Below are 22,728 nucleotides of genomic sequence, written 5' to 3'. Positions count from 1 at the left end.
AAAACAGACTAACCCGGGTACTACTACTCATTTTCCGTTGCAAGTCACTCTGCCATGCATGTCCTTAAACATTTTTTATGACCCTCACCGAAAAGACAAAATGAAAAAACACATTATATTTTGTTATAAAATGTCCATTCCAATCACCATGATCCACTCCCTACCCGACCCTCACCATGCCTTCACCTTCACCTTCACCCCCCCAACCCCAACCCATGTTTGGTGCGTTGCGAAGCGCGGTCGTCACGGCTTTTTTAAGACAACTGAGGGACGCAGGGGTTTGAGAAATTGAATCAACCATAAATGTGTGTAAAATGTGTTAAATATACTATATAGACACGCTTTCTAACCCAAACTCCAGTTCCACGATGTTGTTTGACTCGAGCAAAACGAGGGTTTCTTCAGATTTACATTGACAGCTGTTGAAAGGATATGTAGTGTTACTAGTTGTCAGGGAAACACTCTTCAAGCTATTTTGATGACGTAGAACGCAACACATTTTTATTTTCCGGAACGGTTGCTTCGTTCTACCGAACCACCCATATCGTCGTGTAATGGACTTTAGGTAGGTCTGTTGATTAATGAATGGACATATCTTTTTTATAATATTAGCTCCAAAATGACCGACCCTTCTCTTCATAAATACACATTGACTGGGCTGTTGGCAATTTGAAAGGCAACAATATGCAGTAGATTACTGGTTATATTTCATGCTGACTTCATTCGTGACTGCACGAGATGTTGACATTGTGACATTGAGATAGACACAGACAGTCACTTGATGAAAGGACACTTGATAATTTGTAACTGAAATTAATTTTGATGATGTTATTTGTTGAAATTAGTTTCTGTATAGAACGAAACTTGAATATTTGTCCTTCATGTAACGTGGTAATAGTTATCTAAGATTCAGTAGCTCACCAATGTCAAATGTATAACCCTGTGTTATGGGACGCTAAAGAAACATTCCTAGTTTTCTCTCGAATCACATTAACAACTGTATAACATCTCAATCACTTATAAAAGACAACTTTCTCTTAAAAACAAGTCATCATCTGAGTATTTACAATGTCTGTGTGTTGCTACACTCCCTGTTACAGCAGGAGTTATCGTGATAAACATGGCAATATGAAAACATATGACGTCTGAAAACCTATGATCTGACGATATGTCTGCTATTATGCATGTCATTGTGTTTTGTTTCTGTAGTTCCTCTTGTTCTGTTAATGAATACAGAAAACCCTCAGGGATTCTGTGTAAGAAATATATACATCCCCAGCAACCAAAACATGTAAGATGCAACTATAAATGTATCAGTGGTTCAGACTCATTTATTTGGCTCATCGTATTACAATTTTGTCGGGGCAAGGGTGGTCCAGTTGTCTAAGGCCCCGCAATTCATTGTGCAGAGTTGAGTCCCTTGGGCACGTCAGAAACCTATGATTGTGGGTTCAAATCCCGGTTCGCCCTGATTATGTATCTAGGTTTGTCAGCACCATACCCATGCTCGTGGGTTTCACCGAAGTGGTAAATGTCTGAGACCTGCATCACTTCGGGCTTTCCTCCCACATTAAGCTGATACGCTGTGATATAATTGAAATACTGTTTAAAGCGGCATTAAACCCAACTCACTCACTCACTATTACAATTTTGTGGATAATTTTGTGGATTGATGCTCATGATATCAATCACTGCATTGTCTGGTCCAGACTCGAATATTTACAGACTGCCGTCATATAGCTGGAATATTGCTGAGTGCAGCGTTTAGCAACAAACCAACCAACCAAATAGGCTTCAGATATTGATAATTCAAGTCTTAGGCTTAAGATCGTTTGAGGAATGGGGAAAGTTTGTTAAAAGCTGAGTTGTAATTACTAAGTATTCACTAATTTTTCAGTGTGATCAATCACTTACTGTTTATCATGCTTACTGGTATTGAATGTCATGATGATAATAATGTAATGATAATGCGACAAACATGATGAGGTTTAAAACCATCCACAGCAGTTGCAAGAGTGTCACTTTGCAGAGTTGCCTCCCTCAGTCCTGCCAGGATCTGCTGATTATAGGTTTCGAAACCCAGATTCCTAGTGATTGCCAATGACTAATATCCTTTATCAGCACCACGCCCATGCTCGTGAATTTCACCAGGTGGTAATTGTCTATTACCTGCATTACCATCACTTGGGGCTGTCATCCTGACAGTGACATGCCATGACTTAAATGTATTCATCATAACACTGTTCAAAGCAGCATAAAACCTAACTCAAAGGCTTAAATCGAACCAGTTTTTATCCTTTCTGATTTTGATCTCTTGGTCTTGATTATGCTTTATATGAAGGACATGCTTTTATGTGTGGACTTGATTATAACGTCGCCTCAATGACTGTAATATATAAATGTGGATGTTTATATTAAAATTTGTGTTGTTGTTGTTGTTTCACGACGCATTAAGCTCTGTACCAGCTCTGTGATGACTGCCTGTAAGTAATCCCGTCACATACATTCTTATGGTTGCTGGGGTCCTATTCTAATCTGGAATCAGGAAAAGATGGCTGCTGACAAAAAAAACTCCTGGGAGGCAGGTGGTTATCCTGGAAAAATAAAGTTTAAGACCTCTGACAGGCCAAAAGGATACAATCTCATTAAAATCAAATCTTAGTTTTCGCTACCGCTTAACAAAGATCTGAGGACATCCCATTACGGGTCACGTCAGAACGACTTTTCGCGAATTTTGACCGACCAACGAAATGACTGACAAGAAATCGAAATGAGCCAAACAGAAGGCAGCTTTCTTGAGCTTTACGACACTAGTTTCAAACTGTCTACTACGCTTCGAAACATATTTTGACGTATTCTCGATTAAAAAATTTGAAAGTGATAAGAAGAAAATTCTGGAATGGCTTATAGATGGCCTAGATTGTAATGGATATAATCATAAAACCTGTAACTGTCGTTCGGAATAGCCCGTGTTAAATATTTCGTGGTTGCATGATTAGAAAACACATTCCGACTGTCACTTTCATGAACTGGTAAGCGACGCTCTGATTGGTTGGATGAATGGTCGTTTTGACGTGACCCGTATGGGATGTCCTCATAATTTTGTTTAGCGATGGCAAGAACTAAGATCTGATTTTAATGAGATTGAAAGGATAAGACTGTAATATTGCTGACAATGTTGTTTTTCTCTTTTTCAGAAGTCACAGAAGAGTAGGTAGTCGTGATTCCCTAAAAACATGAGTGACACTAAAACGCCCAGTCCAGACAAATCGTCATCCAGCCCAACACCTGATAGTTTCTTGTATGAAACGAAGTACATTGTCTTAAGCTTCCTCAATCACTTAACCCAAGATGGGAAGGAGCAACATGACTCACAGAAAAATGTCCGCTGGTACGCAAGGCACTGGAAGACCCAGTCGCTGCCCTCTTCCCCACCAAAACAAAGAAGGAAGCAAAGAAAATCTCACCTATCTGAAGACAAATTTAGGCAGTTTTCATCAGATGAGAACCTTCAGTGTCACTTCAAGCCTGAACCCGGGCCGTCGTACAACAGCTGGGATCTACCCATATCTCAGATACGGAAAAGGTCCCTGAAAAAATCTCATCAACACCTTGGTAGTCGGCAATCTCTACCGCAACAGAGGCTAAGCGTGGAATCAACAGACTCTGGTAAGACGACAAAATCAGCACCAGCAGGTGGCGCTCCAGTTTATCAGCGGAGTCTAAGTGACAACAGTAGTCAAGATGGCAGCAGCTACATCAGCGATGCAGACGACGAACTCGACACTTCACAAGGATCAGCATCAAGTAGTTTGAGAGGGTCTAGGAACAATGAGTCTCTGAAGAGTTCGGGGCACCATCTGCGAGTGTCCAGATTGTCAACTGTGCCAAGTGAGTCGGAACCCGAACCGGATGCCCTGGGAGATAAAAGTGCCACGCAAGAAGCTGATGTGCTAACACTAGATGTAGAGGATATCGCTTTCGACTTGAATGATGAAGAACGTGAGAATGTTGTGCATGCAGCAGATGACGATGGTGATGTTGTGGATGGCTTTACAGACTCTGACGTATCAGAACTTGAATTAGATGAGGCAGTGGGGGAAAAGGGGGATAGTGAGGAAGAGGAGGGGGGGAAGCTTGGAATGGCAGCAGGAGGGTCGGAAGCAGCTGAGATAGCTAATGGGCATGCTTCTCTGGCTAGCACCTCTCCAGTGCGAAGGTCAAGGCGACCAGACAGATCGGGGTTGTTTCTTGACTTGAGTCGTTGTTCATTCATGACTCCACCTCAGGCCGATGTGACAGCGGTGATAGCGTCACTCCATGAGGAGCTTCAGGAAGAGATGCATTCCCTTGAGTCGGAGGTTGAGGATGGTGAGGCTTTTATCAATAACTTTTGCACCCTCACAAGGGCCCCCCCATACAGTGCAGAGGTTTAATGTGTATCACAATATTTTGCAATGCACAAGGCCTTATTTTGATACGTATCACAATACATTGTAGAATTCTAAATGTTTAATTTAGAAGCAATCTGATACATTAAGGTATGAATTGAAGTTCATAGATGGAACGAAACAAGATGCTGGTACAACATGATGTTTACTCAGTCAATAAATATGCAGCCATCTTGGGGCCCCGGATACTCTCTCCTGGGCAGCAAAGGCATTTGGCAAGTATATAACCAGAGCTCCAGATAGACTTTTGGTGTTGTGGGTATTTTACCCATGCATTTTAAAATCATTGGTTATCAGTAATTCTATCTGGGTATTCAAATTTCTGTTACCCACTAGTTTTTACACATGTGGGTATTTAAGTTAAATATTTAAAAACACTATTCATCTAGTCCCTGCAAACTGGTGTCGTGTGGGTTCGAGAGCTTTATAGGACTCAAAAATACCACGATACTTCCACAAGAAAGTGTGATGGCAAATGATCATGATGTAACTGTCATCGTGGAGTTTGGCAAGGTTAACGGAATGCTTGTTTATAATTTCAAAACAAGTTGCTGATTTGCTAATCAAATAACGCAGGGTTACTTCACAATATCTTGATGATACACACAAGTTTTATTTTTGTAGCGTATCTGTAATGTTTGTTGCATATTTGATACGCTTGGATTTTAATTTACTGCATATTTCTGCATTTTTGATGCGTATTTTACGCAGATACGCAGCTTATCTGGAGCTCTGTATAACATTAAACACATGATAAAAATCCCAATTTGAAATCACCCGCTACATCGAGCATAAAAAAAATAATGTTGTGATACGTATCGTGGAAAGAATGAACCTCAATTTACCGATATTCCGGTAATACCTCACACCCTAGGTCTGCCATAACTTAACAGTCCTAAAGCCCTGAGGGAATTCCAGGTTAGAATAGGTCCCTCCAAGCTATGTTGGTCATAAGTGATCAACAAATGGATCAGGTTTTGCTCGGTTAGTGATTGCGTGTCCTGGTACCCTGTTAGTGTGGATTGATGCTCACATTACTGATCACTGGAATGTGTGGTCTTGTCTACTCACAGGCTGCAGTCATATAGCTGGAATATTGCTGAGTGCAGTGTTAAACAACAAACAAACAGTCATAATGTAAACAAGGGTCACACAGCTCTGTTCAAAACAACCTTAGTGCTATGACTATCGTAAGTCTATGTTAAGGTATGGGAGTTACAGTCACCAAAGATGGTTTTGTACAACGTTCCACAAAGCGATCTTAGCACTAAGATGATCCCATACTTTAACATAGGCTTACGATAGTCATAGTGCAAAGATCGCTTTGTGAAACGGGGGCCTTGGTCCTTAAAGCAATCTTTGCACTAAGATGATATTAAGTCCTCTTTTTATAACTTGACTAATGACAGCTATGATAGCTTTGTGGAATGGGGCACAGGGCTTTAGATAATAGTCGCAAGTCAATAACCTTTGCGAAAACAGCTCTTGACAAAAATGTTCTAAGACTGATGATTTGATATTTTAACTCCTGTCTCAACATTCTGGAATCAGTATGGTCATTAATCAATATGGATAATGTATGTGCTTCGTCACTCTGTGGCTGAAACATTGCCGATTCTTTCACACGTTTTAGTTGAGATTTTAAGTCATGACTCGTGAAATCACAGCAAGGGTGACGTGCACATAAAGAATCTTAGCAAAATGGTAATGACCCGTGGAGATCTGGGTTACAATTGGTCTTAAGTAACCGTGCTCGTTGTAAGAGGCGACTAATGGGACCAGGCCAGGTGGTAGTGTTGCTGACTTGGTTGATGCATGTCATTGTATCCCAGTTGAGTAGATCAATGGTCATAATGTTAGTCACTGGATTGTCTGGTCCAGCGTATTTACAGACTGCTGTCATGTAACTGGAATAGTGCTGAATGTGGCTTAAACAATTAAAACAAATCGTGGTGTATTTGTGGCAGTAAATTGTCACATCCTTACTGCTTCCTCATCTGTACGTCATTAGAGTGTATTCTTGTACATGTTTGGACTCGTGAAGATCCCACGCCTAATGTCATGCAAACTTAAATAATAGTCTCCTTCATCGAATGACTGAAAGATTAAAATAGGTGGTTGCAATGAATGATAAGCATGTATATCGTCTTCAGCAACGCATGCTTGCCGCAAGGCGACTATGCTTGTCGTAAAAGGCGACTAACGGGATCGGGTGGTCAGGCTCGCTGGCTTGGTTGATGCATGTCATCGATCCCAATTGCGTGGATCGATGCTCTTGATATCAATCACTGGATTGTCTGGTCCAGACTCGATTATTTACAGACCGCGGCCATATAGCTGGAATATGTGTGGCGTTAAACAACAAACAAACAAAACTTGTACATGTTGGGATAATGTTGTTTTTTGTGAGGGAATGAATTAATTTGAAAAGTGTGAGAAACTACTGTAAAATTGTCAAGTCATTTGAAGGATAGAGTAATATCGGTCACAGGCTATGAAAATTATTGGACTATTCTAAAATAGTGCTGAACAGCATTTAGCTAGTCCTTGTGAATTAGCCTCTGGATAGCAGGACAGTGTTGGTACATGTATCATAATCTGCGAATGAAGTAAATACTTGTAATAATATGCAATAAGAAATGGGGAATAATTTCCTTTCAATACATTTCAGCTTTCCGCTCCCATCGTGTCCCCAGCATGTCGTCCCCTTTCATGGGCCCATCTGGCCCTCTGACCCCGCACACGGAGGCCGCTCAAATCCTGGCCAGAATCGGGGACGAGATTCAGGAAACACATCTAGCCAAAGTGGAGTTTGCAATAGCAAGACTGTTCACCAACCAGTCTGCTCTAACATATGAAGCATTCCGAGAAGTCGCCAGATCGGTCATTGATGAAAACATTCCAGGGTGGCGACAGGTAGGGGAATGTTGGATGTTATTGGTTGCTACAGGTGGTGGATGAAAACATTCCAGGGTGGCGACAGGTAGGGGAATATTGGATGTTATTGGTTGCTACATGTGGTGGATGAAAACATTCCAGGGTGGCGACAGGTAGGGGAATATTGGATGTTATTGGTTGCTACAGGTGATGGATGAAAACATTCCAGGGTGGCGACAGGTAGGGGAATATTGGATGTTATTGGTTGCTACAGGTGATGGATGAAAACATTCCAGGGTGGCGACAGGTAGGGGAATATTGGATGTTATTGGTTGCTACAGGTGATGGATGAAAACATTCCAGGGTGGCGACAGGTAGGGGAATATTGGATGTTATTGGTTGCTACAGGTGATGGATGAAAACATTCCAGGGTGGCAACAGGTAGGGGAATATTGGATGTTATTGGTTGCTACAGGTGATGGATGAAAACATTCCAGGGTGGCGACAGGTAGGGGAATATTGGATGTTATTGGTTGCTACAGGTGATGGATGAAAACATTCCAGGGTGGCGACAGGTAGGGGAATATTGGATGTTATTGGTTGAGCACTATAGGTGGTGGATGTGTGAAACTTGACAATGCAGCTGGTCCTTATTAAGTGTTGGGCAGGGCCAGCATTAGAAACAGGCACTAGTCCTATAGTCCTTGCAAACTGCCCAATAGTTACAGTATCGTAAGCACTAGTAGAAATTTGCCATTTTTAAGGGTTTTGCTATATGTTATCATTATAAGGATTAGTGGACTAAAAATGTTAGTTTCTACTGCTGAGGGGACAGAAGGAGGGCTCAAGTCCTGAATTGTTTGTTTAACGCCGCACTCAGCAATATTCCAGCTATATGATGGCGGTCTGTAAATAATCAAGGCTAGACCAGACAATCCAGTGATTAATATCATGAGCATCGATCCACGCAATTGGGATAAGATGACATGTATCATCCAAGTCAGCGAGCCTGACCATCAGATCCCGTTTGGCATTTTACGGCAAGCATGGCTTGCTGAAGACCTATTCTACCCCGGATCTTCACGGGTCTCATGTTTTGAAATGCAAAAGTTTACTTCCACTTGAAAAATTGCTTTAATGTACTGGCAAGATTTAACATTTTTAAACTTGTTTATCTAAGATTCAAAACTAAGTGGCTTTTGCAGTCAATTTGGTCAAAAATTATTCTTTTCAAAATTGGGATATTTAAAAGTCTTATTTCCTTTAATTCATCATTGATTTACATTGTATTTTTACATTCAGTGTAATACACTTGATACAGTAATTGTGATATTGATAATGTAACACTAACTAATACAACCTCTGCCCCTGTATTGGCTTGGTAATCAGTGAAAGACGTGTTACCTCAACAAACCATAACCTTTAATGTGAGATAGCTACGTGATAAATCGCAAAGAACACTCAAGAACTAGGCATGGTTGATTTCACGATAAGACATTGTTCTATCATGACTGTACTTCTGGAGATTCCAACAAGTGCTCACAAATTGATGTCGTTGAAAAATTGGACAACATTAGGGTAGTGAGTTCTTTCCCTTGTATGTAGCTGGGTAACGCAGACAAACGCAGTGTTCAAATGATTACATCCAAAAGTGGGCAAGATATTGCAATCAGTAGGGAGAAAAGTTACAGATAATCGATGTGAGAATTGTGAGAATATGCAGGAAATACCAAACTTATCCCCCCTGTTTATAAAATGGACTTGACCGATATTTCTGAGATCTGATTTTATTCAGGGTCTCATCTTTATTTACATATGGCTAAGTATGTTTAGAGCCTGTAAATTTTGTAATTTTGAAATTTTGTAATTTTGTAAGGTTGTGAATAATGTTGAAAATCTCATTTAAGAATAAACAAAATACACAGAGAGGGAGATTTGTTTATTTACAACAAAACACAAAAAAACAATGACCGCGGGCTGCGCCCCTCATGGTTTGTTCTCCCTGCAGTGTTTTATTGTCAATACAACTCCTCTCTGTGTATTTCATAAGTAGTGACCAGGATTTATGAAACAAAATGCAATTTCTTTTTTTCCAATTTGGGAGGTTTTCCTAACATTTGCTGCAGACTTGAGGCCGAATATCAGCCCCTGAATAGGTCCAGATAAATCCCCTTGTAGTTTCTTAAAATGAATTCCTCATCTTCCTCAACCAATACAGGCATCAGTAGCAAGATTGTGAATGACACAGATTGTTCTGCCTGTTCAGGTTGCCTTGCTGCTGCTGTATAGTCAGGGCGTGGCGTTCAGGATGGCTACGGCAGGAGGCCAGGGCATCAGTAATGTGGTGGACTACTCCGTCAAGCTGCTGGCCGACCTGGCTGCAGACTTCATCATCCAGCAAGGAGGATGGGTAGGTACTGGGAAACCAAGTCTAATTCCAATGATTTTCGCATGCCAAAATTGTGTTCAGTTCCTAAATAATTTGACGAAAGATTTGAACAATGTTTTTTTCATGACAATCGTTCGTCACAGCAAATGCAATATATTCACTGACAAATCAGCCTTTTTTTGTTGATGACCTACTGAGTGATGGTCCAGAATGACTTTTTTTACATCTTTGTTTAATGTTGTAACTCTTTTAATTGCACCTTAGCTGAAATAATCTATGCAAATCTATAGTACACATTCTTTGAAGCGCTGTACATAATTGTGTCCCTTGGGCGTGCCAGAAACCTATGATCGTGGGTTTGAGACCCTGGTTCATTATTTTTCTTGGTTTGTCAGCACTATACGGTCCGTGCTCGTGGGTTTCTCCAAAATGGTAAACGTCTAATACTTGCATCACTTCGGGATTTCCTCCCACATCAACCCGATACGCTGTGATATAACTGGAATACTCACTTATTATTCCAATTATTTCTAATCCTACTGAGTACTGTCTACAGAAATGGGTTCCGTCTGCGTGCGTGTGTGCGTGCGTGCATGCGTGCCGAAATTGTGGGCATAATTCAGAAACCATTAAATATGTCTCTACGAAACTTTGCATGTCTATCAGACTCATGCTGAACTGGTGCCTTTTGCTATTTAGGAGCTTTATAAATTTTTAGTTTTTACGTTTCCATGGCAACAAGTTGGACTTAGGTTCTATAAGAGTGGTGTTTGTTTCCGGAGCGTAACTAAAAAAACGTTAAATAATTTCTTACAAAACTTTGCATGTTTACCAGACACATACTGAACTGGTGCCTTTTGCTATTTAGGAGCTTTATAAATTTTTATTTTTTACGTTTCCATGGCAACAAGTTGGACTTAGGTTCTATAAGGGTGGTGTTCGTTTCCGGAGCATAACTCAAAAACTGTTAAATCCTTTCTTACAAAACTTTGCATGTCTACTAGGCACATACTGAACTGGTGCCTTCTGCTATTTAGGAATTTTATAAATTTTTACTTTTTACGTCTCCATCGCAACAAGTTGGACTTAGATTCTATAGGGTAGCGTTTGTTTCCGGAGCATAACTCAAAAACCATTCAATACTTTCGAACAAAAACTGTGCATGTTTACCAGACACATACTGGACTGGTGCCTCTTGCTATTTAAGAATTTTATAAATTTTTATTTTTCACGTTTCAATGGCAATAAGTTGGATTTAAGTTTTAATATAGGATTGGTTTACTTAAGTAGTATAACAAATAAACTGTTAAATATTTCCTTGCCAAACATTGTATGTCTATATATAAAGCGCATACTGAACTAGTGCAATTTGATATTAAGAATTTTTTTCACGTTTATTTTAGAATTTCCATTGCAGCTATTTTGACATCGGCTAAGAGAAATGTTGGGTCAGTTACCTGGTTTGGGACCATAACGTGTTAAAATGGGCGGGGGATATAGATGACTTTGTCAACTATACGCTTGTTCTACTTGTTCCCGAATCCCGTCACACAGCGCCCAAACATTCCCCGACCTGGAAGCCACCACCGTGCATGCTCCCCTCATGCCATGCAGCTTCCTCCTACTATTCGCTCCGACTGGGCGGCCGGGGTTACGGTTTGCTACTCAGAATCTTTCTTTGTGTGTTTCATTTCAGCTTTTTCATATCCTTTAAAGTGCAGGCTGTGGTTCAAGCACTTTACAAGTCCACTAGGTCTGTGTCTTAGCCTCTGCTCTGCTCAGATCATCGCTGGTTACCTCTTCTGTCTTCATCAGCTTCAGAAGTTATCAGGAGGTACTAGTAACTAATGTTCCTTATGTTGCGGCTATCACCTAAGTGCTCAAAGCTTATACGGCTCACAAGGTGTGCTCGGCTCCAGGAACTGCTGCGATTGTTAAGGGCTTTTACCATGAGGACAAGATTCTGAAGTTACATCCTCCTGCTTGGGATTTAGGTGTCGACATACGTCATCATGTCACTATGCATTGTGAGCCTTTACAATCAGCTAGTCTGCAACTGCTGCAGAAGACAGCTTTTCTGGTTGCCTTGGCTACAGCTGCATGTGTCAGCAAAATACATGCCTTCGATGTGTCTCCAATCAAGTTTGAGAGACTTCAACATGGCAAGGTACTTTTGGATTAAGGTGAAACTATTGCAACGACTCAGCAGTTTGGCCAGTAGGACTGACATATCACTATTGCACCGTTATCTTCTATTCTCGGGGGAGAGGATTTAGAAGGTTTTCACTGTGACTTGTTAGGTCGCAACAGCGTTTTAGTACGGTCACGACTCCCTTTCACCGACAGAGGAATCAGTTTCTCTACACAACATGGTCGCCTATTGTAGAGTTTACCCAGGTAACTTTGGATTCCTAGTAAACAGTTCTTATTGTGGAGGCATATCAAGATGCTGGACTACTGCCACATCGAGATTACAACTCTTGGTTTAAGCCAAGTTTAGGCAGTTGACTTCGACATTGGCTCTGCCCACCTTCTGTCAGGTATCAGGTTTTGTCCATTGCTACTGACCTTACCTTCGCCAACTAGTTGTCTGGGACATCTCGGTTGAGGACGTCAGTGGTATGCACAAGTTCAGACATCTTGTGTTGGCGCCACAACAAACCAATACTCGAAGGAGGTGATAGGTATTGCTTGCCAGGGTGAGTTGATGGGGTTATTTACTGGGTTAGGGCTGTGGTGCGTACTCGGTAACGAACCATAGTCTCATTGCAGTGCCTACCGTTTGTTACTTCTCTACTCCCTCGTCAGACCTGTGAAGATCCAGGGTAGAATAGATCCTCAGCAACCCAAGCTTTTTGTATCAAGCCATTGTGGATTGAGTGTTAATCATAAGGGGTGACTAACAGTTGGATCAATGGACAATCCAGGCATATTTCAAATTATTAAAACAATATTGTTTTTTTCTTTAAAAAAGTAGTGCATGCAAACAAGGCTTTAGTTCCTCACTCAATCAAGGACACCCTTTTGGGATTCGGGGTTAGAATTGGACCACGGAAACCTATACTGGTCATAAGGAATGTTGCTCTCAATATTAATCACTGGATTATCTGGTCCAGTCTGCCTTCATACATCAGAAATATTGCTGAGTGCGGTGTCAAGCTACAGGGACACTCCGTGTTATCAACCCTGAAAGTCATGACCCCATATTTTGTTTGTTTCAGAGTGGACTGGTGTCAACAGAATCAAGCAGCTCATGTGTGACATCGCCAGAACCCAACAGCCATCCTGCCGACCCCCTCGCCCAGGGTGGTGTATCTGTCACTGCACCTGCAGCAACTTCCACAGCAACAGCTGCACCAGCCCAGGGAGACGACAGCACACACACTCAGGACACATCACCAAGTCCTCCTCAACATTTAACAAATGGAACAGATTATATGGACTTTCCATCTGATGCACCAGCAGACTCAGACAATTTCCAGACTGTCACCAGCTCTTCCCAGACGTCTGCCGACAGTCCCAGGGGAAGTAACTCTGACCAGACAACCTGGTGGCCATCCATGTTCTCAGGGAGTAGCAGTACGAATTACGTGAAAAAAGTGTCGGCCACACTGGCTTTAGTGTCTATCGGACTTGGACTTGCCTTTGCTTATATCAAGAGATGAGGAATTGTGCAGTTTATAAATTCTTGTTTTAGAGTGATCTAATCACCAGCCACTGCCACACATCTCCATTTCGTTACTCCAAGAGTATCAGGTCATCGCAGATTGAGTGTTAGTTAAACGTATGTGGTGACTAGCAGTTGGGTCAACAGAGAATCCTGGCAGGTTCAAATCATTAAAAAACAATATTGTTTTTCTGTGGAATCAAATGTTATGATGTTTACTAATCTATCAGAAAAAATGCAGTTTCACTCACTACACCATTTCGACATAGACTGGACATGGGTTCCAGACAGTGGAGCATGGCCCCCTGTGAATTAAGGAACCTTTGAGAGCAAGCACTTTAATACATATGTAAGACGGTTGACTTCAATACTGCCAATTCAATGCTGCATTTCCACGTGCAGAGTTGCGTCCCTTAGCTTCCAAGAAATCGATGATCGTAGTTGCAAATCCTGGTTCGCCCTATTTCCAGTTTAGATGGTACGATACTTGTGCTTGTAGATTTCACCAAGGTGCTCGTCAGTCTTTTCTCACAAGGCGTGATATAACTGAAATATTGTTCATGGTGGTGTAAAAACAAACCACTCGATCACTCACTCATTTGTGCATGAACGTTCCCAGTAGCTTTTGAACATTTGGACTACTGTCATTCATTGTATGTGGCCTTTGCTGAAGGATATTGGCCCAGTGGTTCATATGTTAGCCTGTCATGCATATGGGTACAGGTTCTGTGATCAATAGTAAGTCCAGGCTGGTTTTGCTTCATGTTTTTTATTCCTCTAAAGATATAACATCACGTGTGCAGGAGTTACCTCCCTTGTCACATGAATGTTATCAAGTATGATATCTAATCCATTACGTACTTGATGATGAATTCTCATTGTAAAATCTGGACTGTAAATTTGGTCTGGTATTGACAAAGATCAAGGTTAGTAAGAGTTCTGTTTTGACAGATTCCTCTATATTATGATAATACTTAATTTCAGTGCTTTTTGTTTCATCCACGTCATTTGTCTTCACATCAATCTTATAGTAGGTTCGGTCACAGGCCCATTCTACATTACAATGCTATATATAGAGAGAGAACATTCACAAGCCATCAAGTAACATACAAGAGGCAAAAGCACATTGCTTTATAAGTGTAAATAGCTATATTTTGAATAATGGATGCATTATTTCACGACATTAACACATCAAACCTATGTAATATCATTTGTCTTGAAGTCAAAGTGATAAATTAACATATTGGGGTCTTACATAAAATTTTATATCTTGTGGGCAGTCCAAGTTAGAATAGGCCCCCAGCAACCTGTGCTAGTTGTATGAGGTGACCATATGGATTGGATCTTCAAGCTTGGAGATTTGGTTGAACAAGTATCATCATACCCCACCTTTAGATTTGCCAATACATGTATTAGCTTAATGTAAGCCAGTGGTAGGACCAATCAGACATCCTGTCTTATGTAGCGGACACTGTAAAGCTCCTAGCAGGGATATCTCTGTGGTCAGGAAGGTTCATGAAGGTGGCACGCAGTGGGGTGGAGCCTGCTTCTTAACAAGTCAGTCTCAATCCTTTTGATGTAAACACACTTGCAAGCTGCCTAAGTTGACACAGTTTTTTTGTTTTTTTGCTAGGCTAAAGAAAATAATAGTCATGGCTCTCAGGCACTGCACGCATCAGCATTAAGCCAACTGCATGTTTCTTTTTTATTTCCATTTTAAAAAAAGTATAAAAAATCCTAATACATGTACTTAAAAACAATGTGTTCCAATATAGCACAGAGTTACTTCCCTTTACATGGGCACTGCTTTAATGTACATCTGTGTCAGGGAGGCAATAGGAGTTTGTATGTTTGTTTCCGTAGGGAGGCCCTTTCCACCGTTGATGGTACACAACTGTTTTTTTGGTTATATACTTGTTTGAACAAGCAGAGAAAACAACAATCGCTGCCGCACAATATTTTTAAAAATCATTGCCTTAGTAGCAATTCTTTTATAGTTATGTTTATGGTATGAGATTACTTTGTATTAATAATCATGCTCCAAATTCCTGATCTGATGTGATAATTCTTGCTTCATGATTGAAATAAATGTGGCAATACCTCTATCAAGAATGTACTATAACATAAGGCAGATTTTGTAATGGAGAAATCATGAGATTCTTTGGATTTTCGGTATCAACAAATTTGAGTGAGTTCTCTGACTTAAGCTATGTAATTGATTTCAAATTCTCTACAATTTTGCATAATGACCTTTAGTTACGTCAGTTTTATTTGTATATATTGTATGTTCAAAATAACCAGTGAATCAACTGCAACTGCAATGTCGTGAGGTCATTACACTTCAGACTTGTGGGCAAGTTTCTGATATTATCCAGTTGGTGCTTAAACAATCATGTTTTGTTTTGTTTCGTATTTGTTATGAAAAAAATGATATCCCAAATCTGACTGGACTAGCAGTGACGAGATAACTATGAACCCTCTAACCGGAATGCTTAATACCATGACAGCTGTTGTGTTCAACAGTACACTCTGGCTTCCTTATTCCAGATGGATGTTTGCTTGGTTCGGATGTGAACTTTGTATGACTGCTTGTTGTCGAACGTTGTTTTTTTTATATTTCGTATGGGCAAGAGTGACATTATATTTTGTTACTTGTGATATATTATTGTTGCCAGAATGATGATCAATCATAAGTTCACCCATGAGATGATGAAACATTTCCCTGTCATGTCATGTTCATATCGTCGGATCATAGAATTTCCATCTTCCCGAGGTAAGAGCGTCCACTAGCCTTTTGATCAAAGTTTTGTTTCCACTCTTGCCACATTAAGCCCACTTTCCTGTGCTACATATGATTGGACTATCGCACATATCGATAGTCCAATCAGAGAAGGTTTCACAAAATCAAGATCCACGACTGGTACACCTTTTACCGCTGCCTGTCTTTGTAGACACGATTATGTTTTTTTCATCTTTTAAAACCCCCAAAGATTGCCTTTGTGTCCGGGATGAAATCGTGAATGTTTTCGTTATTGCAACCATGTCGTCGGCTACTATGGTAGTCGCCATCTTGGGGAAGCTGTGCTAGATAAGAACAGTGATCTGATTGGATGTCGCGTTTTCATAACAAGGGGCACAACTACTGATCTCCGCAAGGAGGTGCCAGAGTTGAGCGTAGAAATGTACCCTTGACGTGGCAAGGGTAGACATGCTTGCCTCGGGAAGATGAGGTTTTCGTACATCATAATGTTTGTGGACGGACATGTTTATCCAGATTACTCGCGCTTTAGCAAGGAGTGTGGCGTCACACAGACATTGTAAGTACTCTGTTTTATAATAAAATCATCTTTTTTATGACCTTGGTTAAGATGTTTCAAAGTTCTTGTGATAAGAGAAAAAAACTTTGAATGTTTCTTAAACCTACGAAAACCCATTACGCGGATAACTGTTAATCATTAATCGAGGGGCACAGCTACTTTGGTACATGTTGCCATGGTTTCAAGACAAAACTTCAGCATAATACATAAAACTGGGAAAGTCTTGATTCTATTTTCAACTCATTTTACTGGCCAAATATCTGCTACACACAACAAAATGTTCCATAACTATAGATACTATATCGCAAATGCAGGCGTACTTAAGTCCCTATTTAAACAGATGCTACATTGACTTTGAACATGTTTGCTTTAAAATCACAGGCTACCTCACACATTCAGGTGGTGGTCAAATGACTTGCGTTTTGAGTACAATGTCAGGTCATACACATAAATCAAACACCTTGTGACTAACCCTTGTGTCAAGTCGAACTTAATCAAGCTGTGATTTTTAGAGAATTGGATTACTTCTATGGTGACCATGGCACTCGCTTTTTCCACTACTTCAAAATATTGATGTATTGGGTAGTTGTTCAAGCTGTTAGAAGCTCATACAGACCATCTTATGTTGTTCAGCTGCCAGAAATCAATCGTTTATATATATATTTGAATTCAGTGTGTTCAATTAGTAACCAACAGGTGCCGTCAACCAGCACACTCGCCCTTGAGTGTTATCTCGCTTGTACCAAGACATGCAGAGAGAAGTATGTGTGTGCAATAAATACTTGTATTGTCTTTCATATTTCAGACCTTGACCTTGTGTGACACTGATGTCACCTTGAACTGTGCCTGTGTAGTTCTCAAGAGTAATAAAAACAAGCAGTAAGGCCGTCACAGTTACACATTATAACTGACGTCTGCTGTACACCTTGACCTTGCCCTTGTGTGACACTGATCTCTCCTTGAACTTTGCATATGTTTCTTTTAAGGGGAATAGAAACATCAGCAAAAAGGCAGATACTCATTGACTGACAACTATGATGCACCTTGACCTCGTGTGACACTGGTGTGACCTTGAACTTTGCATGTGTTCTAACGGACAATAGAAACATTTGCCATACCACCATCCATCTTCCCGAGGCAAGTGAGTTAACTGACTATAAAAGTCCAGTTTCCACCCTCGCCGAACTAGGCTGGTATTATGGAGTTACATTTTGGCTGGACTAACGAGTCTATGCGTAGTCCAATCAAAATCGCGCACCGAAATCGAAATCCGGTTCGTAAAGTGTCATGCAGATTTCGGTCGACTGCAGGATTTGCAAAGCATGTGCACCGCTAACTCGTTGTCAACAGATATTTTCTAAATCTTTTCATGTTTTTAATCAAGGTGCTCACGTGATTTGATGCACTTCTCGATGTAAGACTCGTTTTATCACAATATAGATCTTGATTATCGATCAGCACGTCTTGACTGGGCGCCACCGATTTGTTTGAAGCAAATGCAAGTGATACGAGAGGTTGAATCTGATTGGTCAATAGGAGAGGCATAGAAAGGACATAACACGTAATAGCCACTGGTGGCGCTACGATCGAACCCAGGAATTTCAGCCTATTTCGGCAAGGGTGGAAACTAGACTTGTAAAGTCAGTTAACTCTCTTGCCTCGGGAAGATGACCACAATCATGGATACTCATAACTAAAACTGACATCTGTGATACGCTTCCATCTGAAGTAAGCTCTTCTGTTAAACCAGTTCAACATTCTGTCTTTGCAGTGATATACATGTATGTAATATTTGTGACATGCATAATTTTTTTTATGTTTAAGACAATATGCAGAGTGTTCCATGTTGTTTGTTCCTTCTGAGAGTTAAGATTTTCAAATAATCGCGTGGTTTGCAATAGAAAATGGTTTCATGCTCATTTAAATGGCGGCATGAAAATCAATGTCAGGAGGGCAGAAAATATGAAAGATGATTTTAGTTTTATTTGTTTTGATTTTTCAGCTTCATTGTTGCGGGTACTGACTGCTTTACCTTGAAAAGTGGTTAGTTGCTGGTATGTTCTGACCAGCAAGGTCCATTGCGCTCAAACATTTCCATATGGACATATCAGTCACCATTTGTTATGGTTTTTTTTCTATATTTATTGAATAAAACGCAATTAATTACTATGTTCTTGTCTTGATGTTTATTGTTGGAGGGTGTTGAAATTTTCTTGAAAAATACGATGTCAAAATGTACTTTTATATTATCATTATTATATTAATATAAATGGGTTGGGTAAGAGATTGTTGATGCTTAAATGTACTGAATAGAATGACCCTCCCTTAATGTGTTTTACAAAAAAAGCTACACCCGTATGTATATATTTTTTTTATTTGAGCCAGAAAGCAGGTGTGTTTGTGTTATAAAGTGTTAGTATATTTTAAGTATGAGGGATTACAGCTTACTGCAGCAGTTATCAAATATCATTACATATATCAAGACGTCCTAAGATAGGATAAGATTGGTCATCAGTGTAAATGTGATGAATTTTGATCATATGGACTATTATACATAATACTACCAGCCCATGGTCCCGTTCCGTCTCAGCTCTGTGGCCACTTTGTGAAGGAGGGGGTTGGGGGCTGTCGGGGACTTCAGACTATTATTTACAAGCCGCCGTCATATAGCTGCGTGTAGTGTTAAAGGTTTGAGTCGATGTTGAAGAACAGTGTCTGCGATATTAACGTTTAGAAAACCCTGCTTACTGGACAATAAACCCTTCTGATGTCGGGGCACGGGTGGCCCAGTCGTCTGACGCGCCTCGATTCGCTATGCGGAGTTGCGTCTCTTGGGCATGCCTGAAACCTATGATTGTGGGTTCGAATCCCAGTTCGCCCCGATTATGTTTCTAGGTTTGTCAGCACCATACCCGTGCTCGTGGGTTTCACCGAAGTGGTAAACGTCAGAGACCTGCATCACTTCAGGCTTTCCTCACATATGAAGCTGACACGCCGTGATATAACTGGAATACTGTTAAAGCGGTGTTAAACCCAACTCACTCACTCACCTTCTGATGTCATTTCTCTACAGGCATGTGACATAGTTAATGACTCATCAGTAAATACGTGCAGAGTCCTTTTTGGGAAACTGCTGTTCCTGGGTCGTGTAAAAACGTCGATTTTTTTCTTTGCATGAGGTATCGATGTTAAAATATGCCATTTCAGCCTTCATGCGAACATTTGACCTCTCATATTGATATCCTGGTCATTGGGATTGTAAATCAATAACATAAAGAGATATACGTCCTTCATAAATCTCATAACGTGTAATGTAGATTAGTGAGATCGCTATGGTTGTTGCGTTCATTAGTTCACACTTCATCCCGAGCATTAGCGCGATATAATGACTGTATTGATGAAGATAGTGTAACGTTAAGAGTCCGTACTGTTTGAACTGGCAATACAGTGTTGTTCCTGGCACGAATGAAGGCAATGGAGTGGTACGTGACGGACATTTAAGCGTTATGCTGGATGCTATTTATAGGGAGGAGGGGGCACGGGTGGCCCAATTGTCTAAGGCGCCGCGATTCGCTGTGCAGAGTTGCGTCCCTTGGGCACGCCAGAAACCTATGATTGTGGGTTCGAATCCCGGTTCGCCCCGATTATGTTTCTAGGTTTGTCAGCACCATACCCGTGCTCGTGGGTTTCACCGAAGTGGTAAACGTCTGAGACCTGCATCACTTCGGGCTTTCCTCCCACATTAAGCTGACACGCCGCGATATAACTGGAATACTGTTAAAAGCGGCGTTAAACCCAACTCACTCACTCACTCACTATAGGGAGGAAGTGGGTGACTGCACATCTGCGTGATTCTATACCTCTTGGGATGGCGTGGTCATGTGTATGCGAATATCGCGGGTTTGAATGTTCACAGGCGTTATAACAAATTATCATGAATAATAGATTTTTAAAGCACACCTTATTCAGATATCCCTGCTCAAGGGCCTCAGTCATATGCTCTTCTGAAGAGGATGGTCTTGAGTGTTGACCGGAAGCTGCTGACACCCTTAGATCTCCTAACATCCACTGGAAGCTCGTTCCATAGAGTAGCGCCATCTCAGTATGTGGCAGAATCTGTGTCGACATATCAACTGATTTGTTTGATACTCCTTATCTGACTGAGCGTCCGCCCGGAGAGCGGAAGGTCCGGTGTTCGATCCCCGGCCGCGTCATACCAAAAGACGTTAAAAGATTGTACTTGTTGTTACCCTGTTTGGCGCTCGGCATTAAGGGGCTAAAACAAGGACTGGTCGGCTGGGAGTCAGTATACTGTGTCTGAGTGTGGTATTCATGTTAAACTGCGGCATGGTATCTCAGTAGGCTAGCACTATAAATAGACATCAGTCCGGACTAGTACGAGCAGCCACGCGCACGCACGCACGCACGCACGCACGCACGCGCGCGCGCGCACACACACACACGCATGCACGTCGCTATATAAGTGCAATAGTCTTGGACGCGACGTTAAACCCTATTTCACCCCACCTCACCTTTTCTGATGGTATGCATTTTTGCATGGGTAACGAGCGGCGGGCAATCATTTAATCCCACAAGATCCACTTGGGACCAGTTAGACTTCTTTCTTTCGCCCAATGGTTGTTACAGATATTCATATTATGTGACTCATTTTCCATATGGCCCATGTAAAGAATAACCAAAATACATAGCCGCGGTCGTCATCTTTGTTGCAAATAAGTTTAAGAAGCTAAATGATTCTTTATAAAACAGTCACTATATGATCTGGTATATTATAAGCCCACCACAATGTACGTACTATCGTGAAAATGGGTAATTTCGCCTCACTTAAACAATTTCTGTAATTTGAACCCTTGAGAATTTTCTTCTAACAAGTTTAGTTGCACAGAATTATTGACCTAATATCGTCCATCTTCATGAAACATCTTCAGTGCAGGTTGCTTAACGTAGGTCTCTGATGTTGACCACCTTGCTGAAACCCGCGAGCACTGTATAGTGCTGGGAAACCCAGGCACATAATTAAGCGGCATCTGTTTGTTTGATTGTTGTTTAACACAGCACTCAGCAATATTTCAGCAATATGACGGCGGTCTGTAAATAATCGAGTCTGGACAAGATAATCCAGTGATTGATATCATGAGCATAATGATCGATGACATTGGGATAGATGACATGCATCAACCGAGTCAGCGAGCCTGACCACCCGATATTTCTATTGCTCTAAACGTCCGGGGGGGCACAGATGACCCAGTCGTCTAAGGCCCCGCGATTCGCTGTGCAGAGTTGCGTCCCTTGGGCACGCAAGAACCCTATGATTGTGGGTTCGAATCCCGGTTCGCCCCGGATCTGTTCCTAGGTTTGTCAGCACCATACCCGTGCTCGTGGGTTTCACCGAAGTGGTAAACGTCCGAGACCTGCATCACTTCAGGCTTTCCTCCCACATTAAGCCGACACGCCGTGATATAACTGGAATACTGTTAAAAGCGGCATTAAACCCAACTCACTCTAAAGGTCCATTTTTTGTCTCCCTACCATTACAATACACACAGCTCATGGTATAGAGAAGTTAATGTGCGTGGTATTGATGTATCTCATCAAGCATTTAAACGTTTGACGAGAGACAATCGGTTTATAGTGTTTGAACAGATAATGGGGTCAGTGTTGTGAAATTGATAAAAGCAGTTAAACAGTTAGCACCGTGCGTGGGTGATGTTTGGGAGGAAGCAGAGGATTCTGAAGGGTATTGAGGGTATTATTCCATCTGTACCATGAAGCCTGTAAATTGTCCAGCATGGACCAGACATGTTACTGGAACTGTATTAATAGTGGCTAATGATTACCCAGTCAACATTACCATTCCCATTGGGAATTGGGGGCCACAGGTGGCCCGTTCGTCGCAAATCACTGCAGAGTTGCGTCCCTTGGGCACGCCAGAAAGCTATGATCGTATCCCGGTTCGCCCCCATTATGTTTCTAGGTTTGTCAGTACCATACCCGTGCTCGTGGGTT

General features: G+C 41.3%; 1 protein-coding gene across 1 annotated transcript; it reads left to right on the top strand.

Moving 5' to 3' along the window:
• The first annotated feature begins 490 nt into the window (after positions 1–490).
• LOC139474157 (serine-rich adhesin for platelets-like) lies at positions 491–18,852 on the top strand. Its single transcript, XM_071257044.1, has 5 exons — positions 491–565; positions 3,198–4,371; positions 7,123–7,367; positions 9,595–9,738; positions 12,939–18,852. The coding sequence occupies exons 2-5, from the start codon at positions 3,237–3,239 to the stop codon at positions 13,380–13,382; spliced, it is 1,968 nt and encodes a 655-aa protein (XP_071113145.1). The 5' UTR covers positions 491–565; positions 3,198–3,236; the 3' UTR covers positions 13,383–18,852.
• Positions 18,853–22,728: the final 3,876 nt, after the last annotated feature.

Source organism: Haliotis cracherodii, unplaced genomic scaffold, assembly GCF_022045235.1.
Source record: "Haliotis cracherodii isolate W230 unplaced genomic scaffold, xgHalCrac1.p SCAF_3, whole genome shotgun sequence".
Classification (NCBI taxonomy): domain Eukaryota; kingdom Metazoa; phylum Mollusca; class Gastropoda; order Lepetellida; family Haliotidae; genus Haliotis; species Haliotis cracherodii.
The sequence above is the reverse complement of the archived record's forward strand: the minus strand, read 5'-3'. Positions and strand labels throughout refer to the sequence as shown.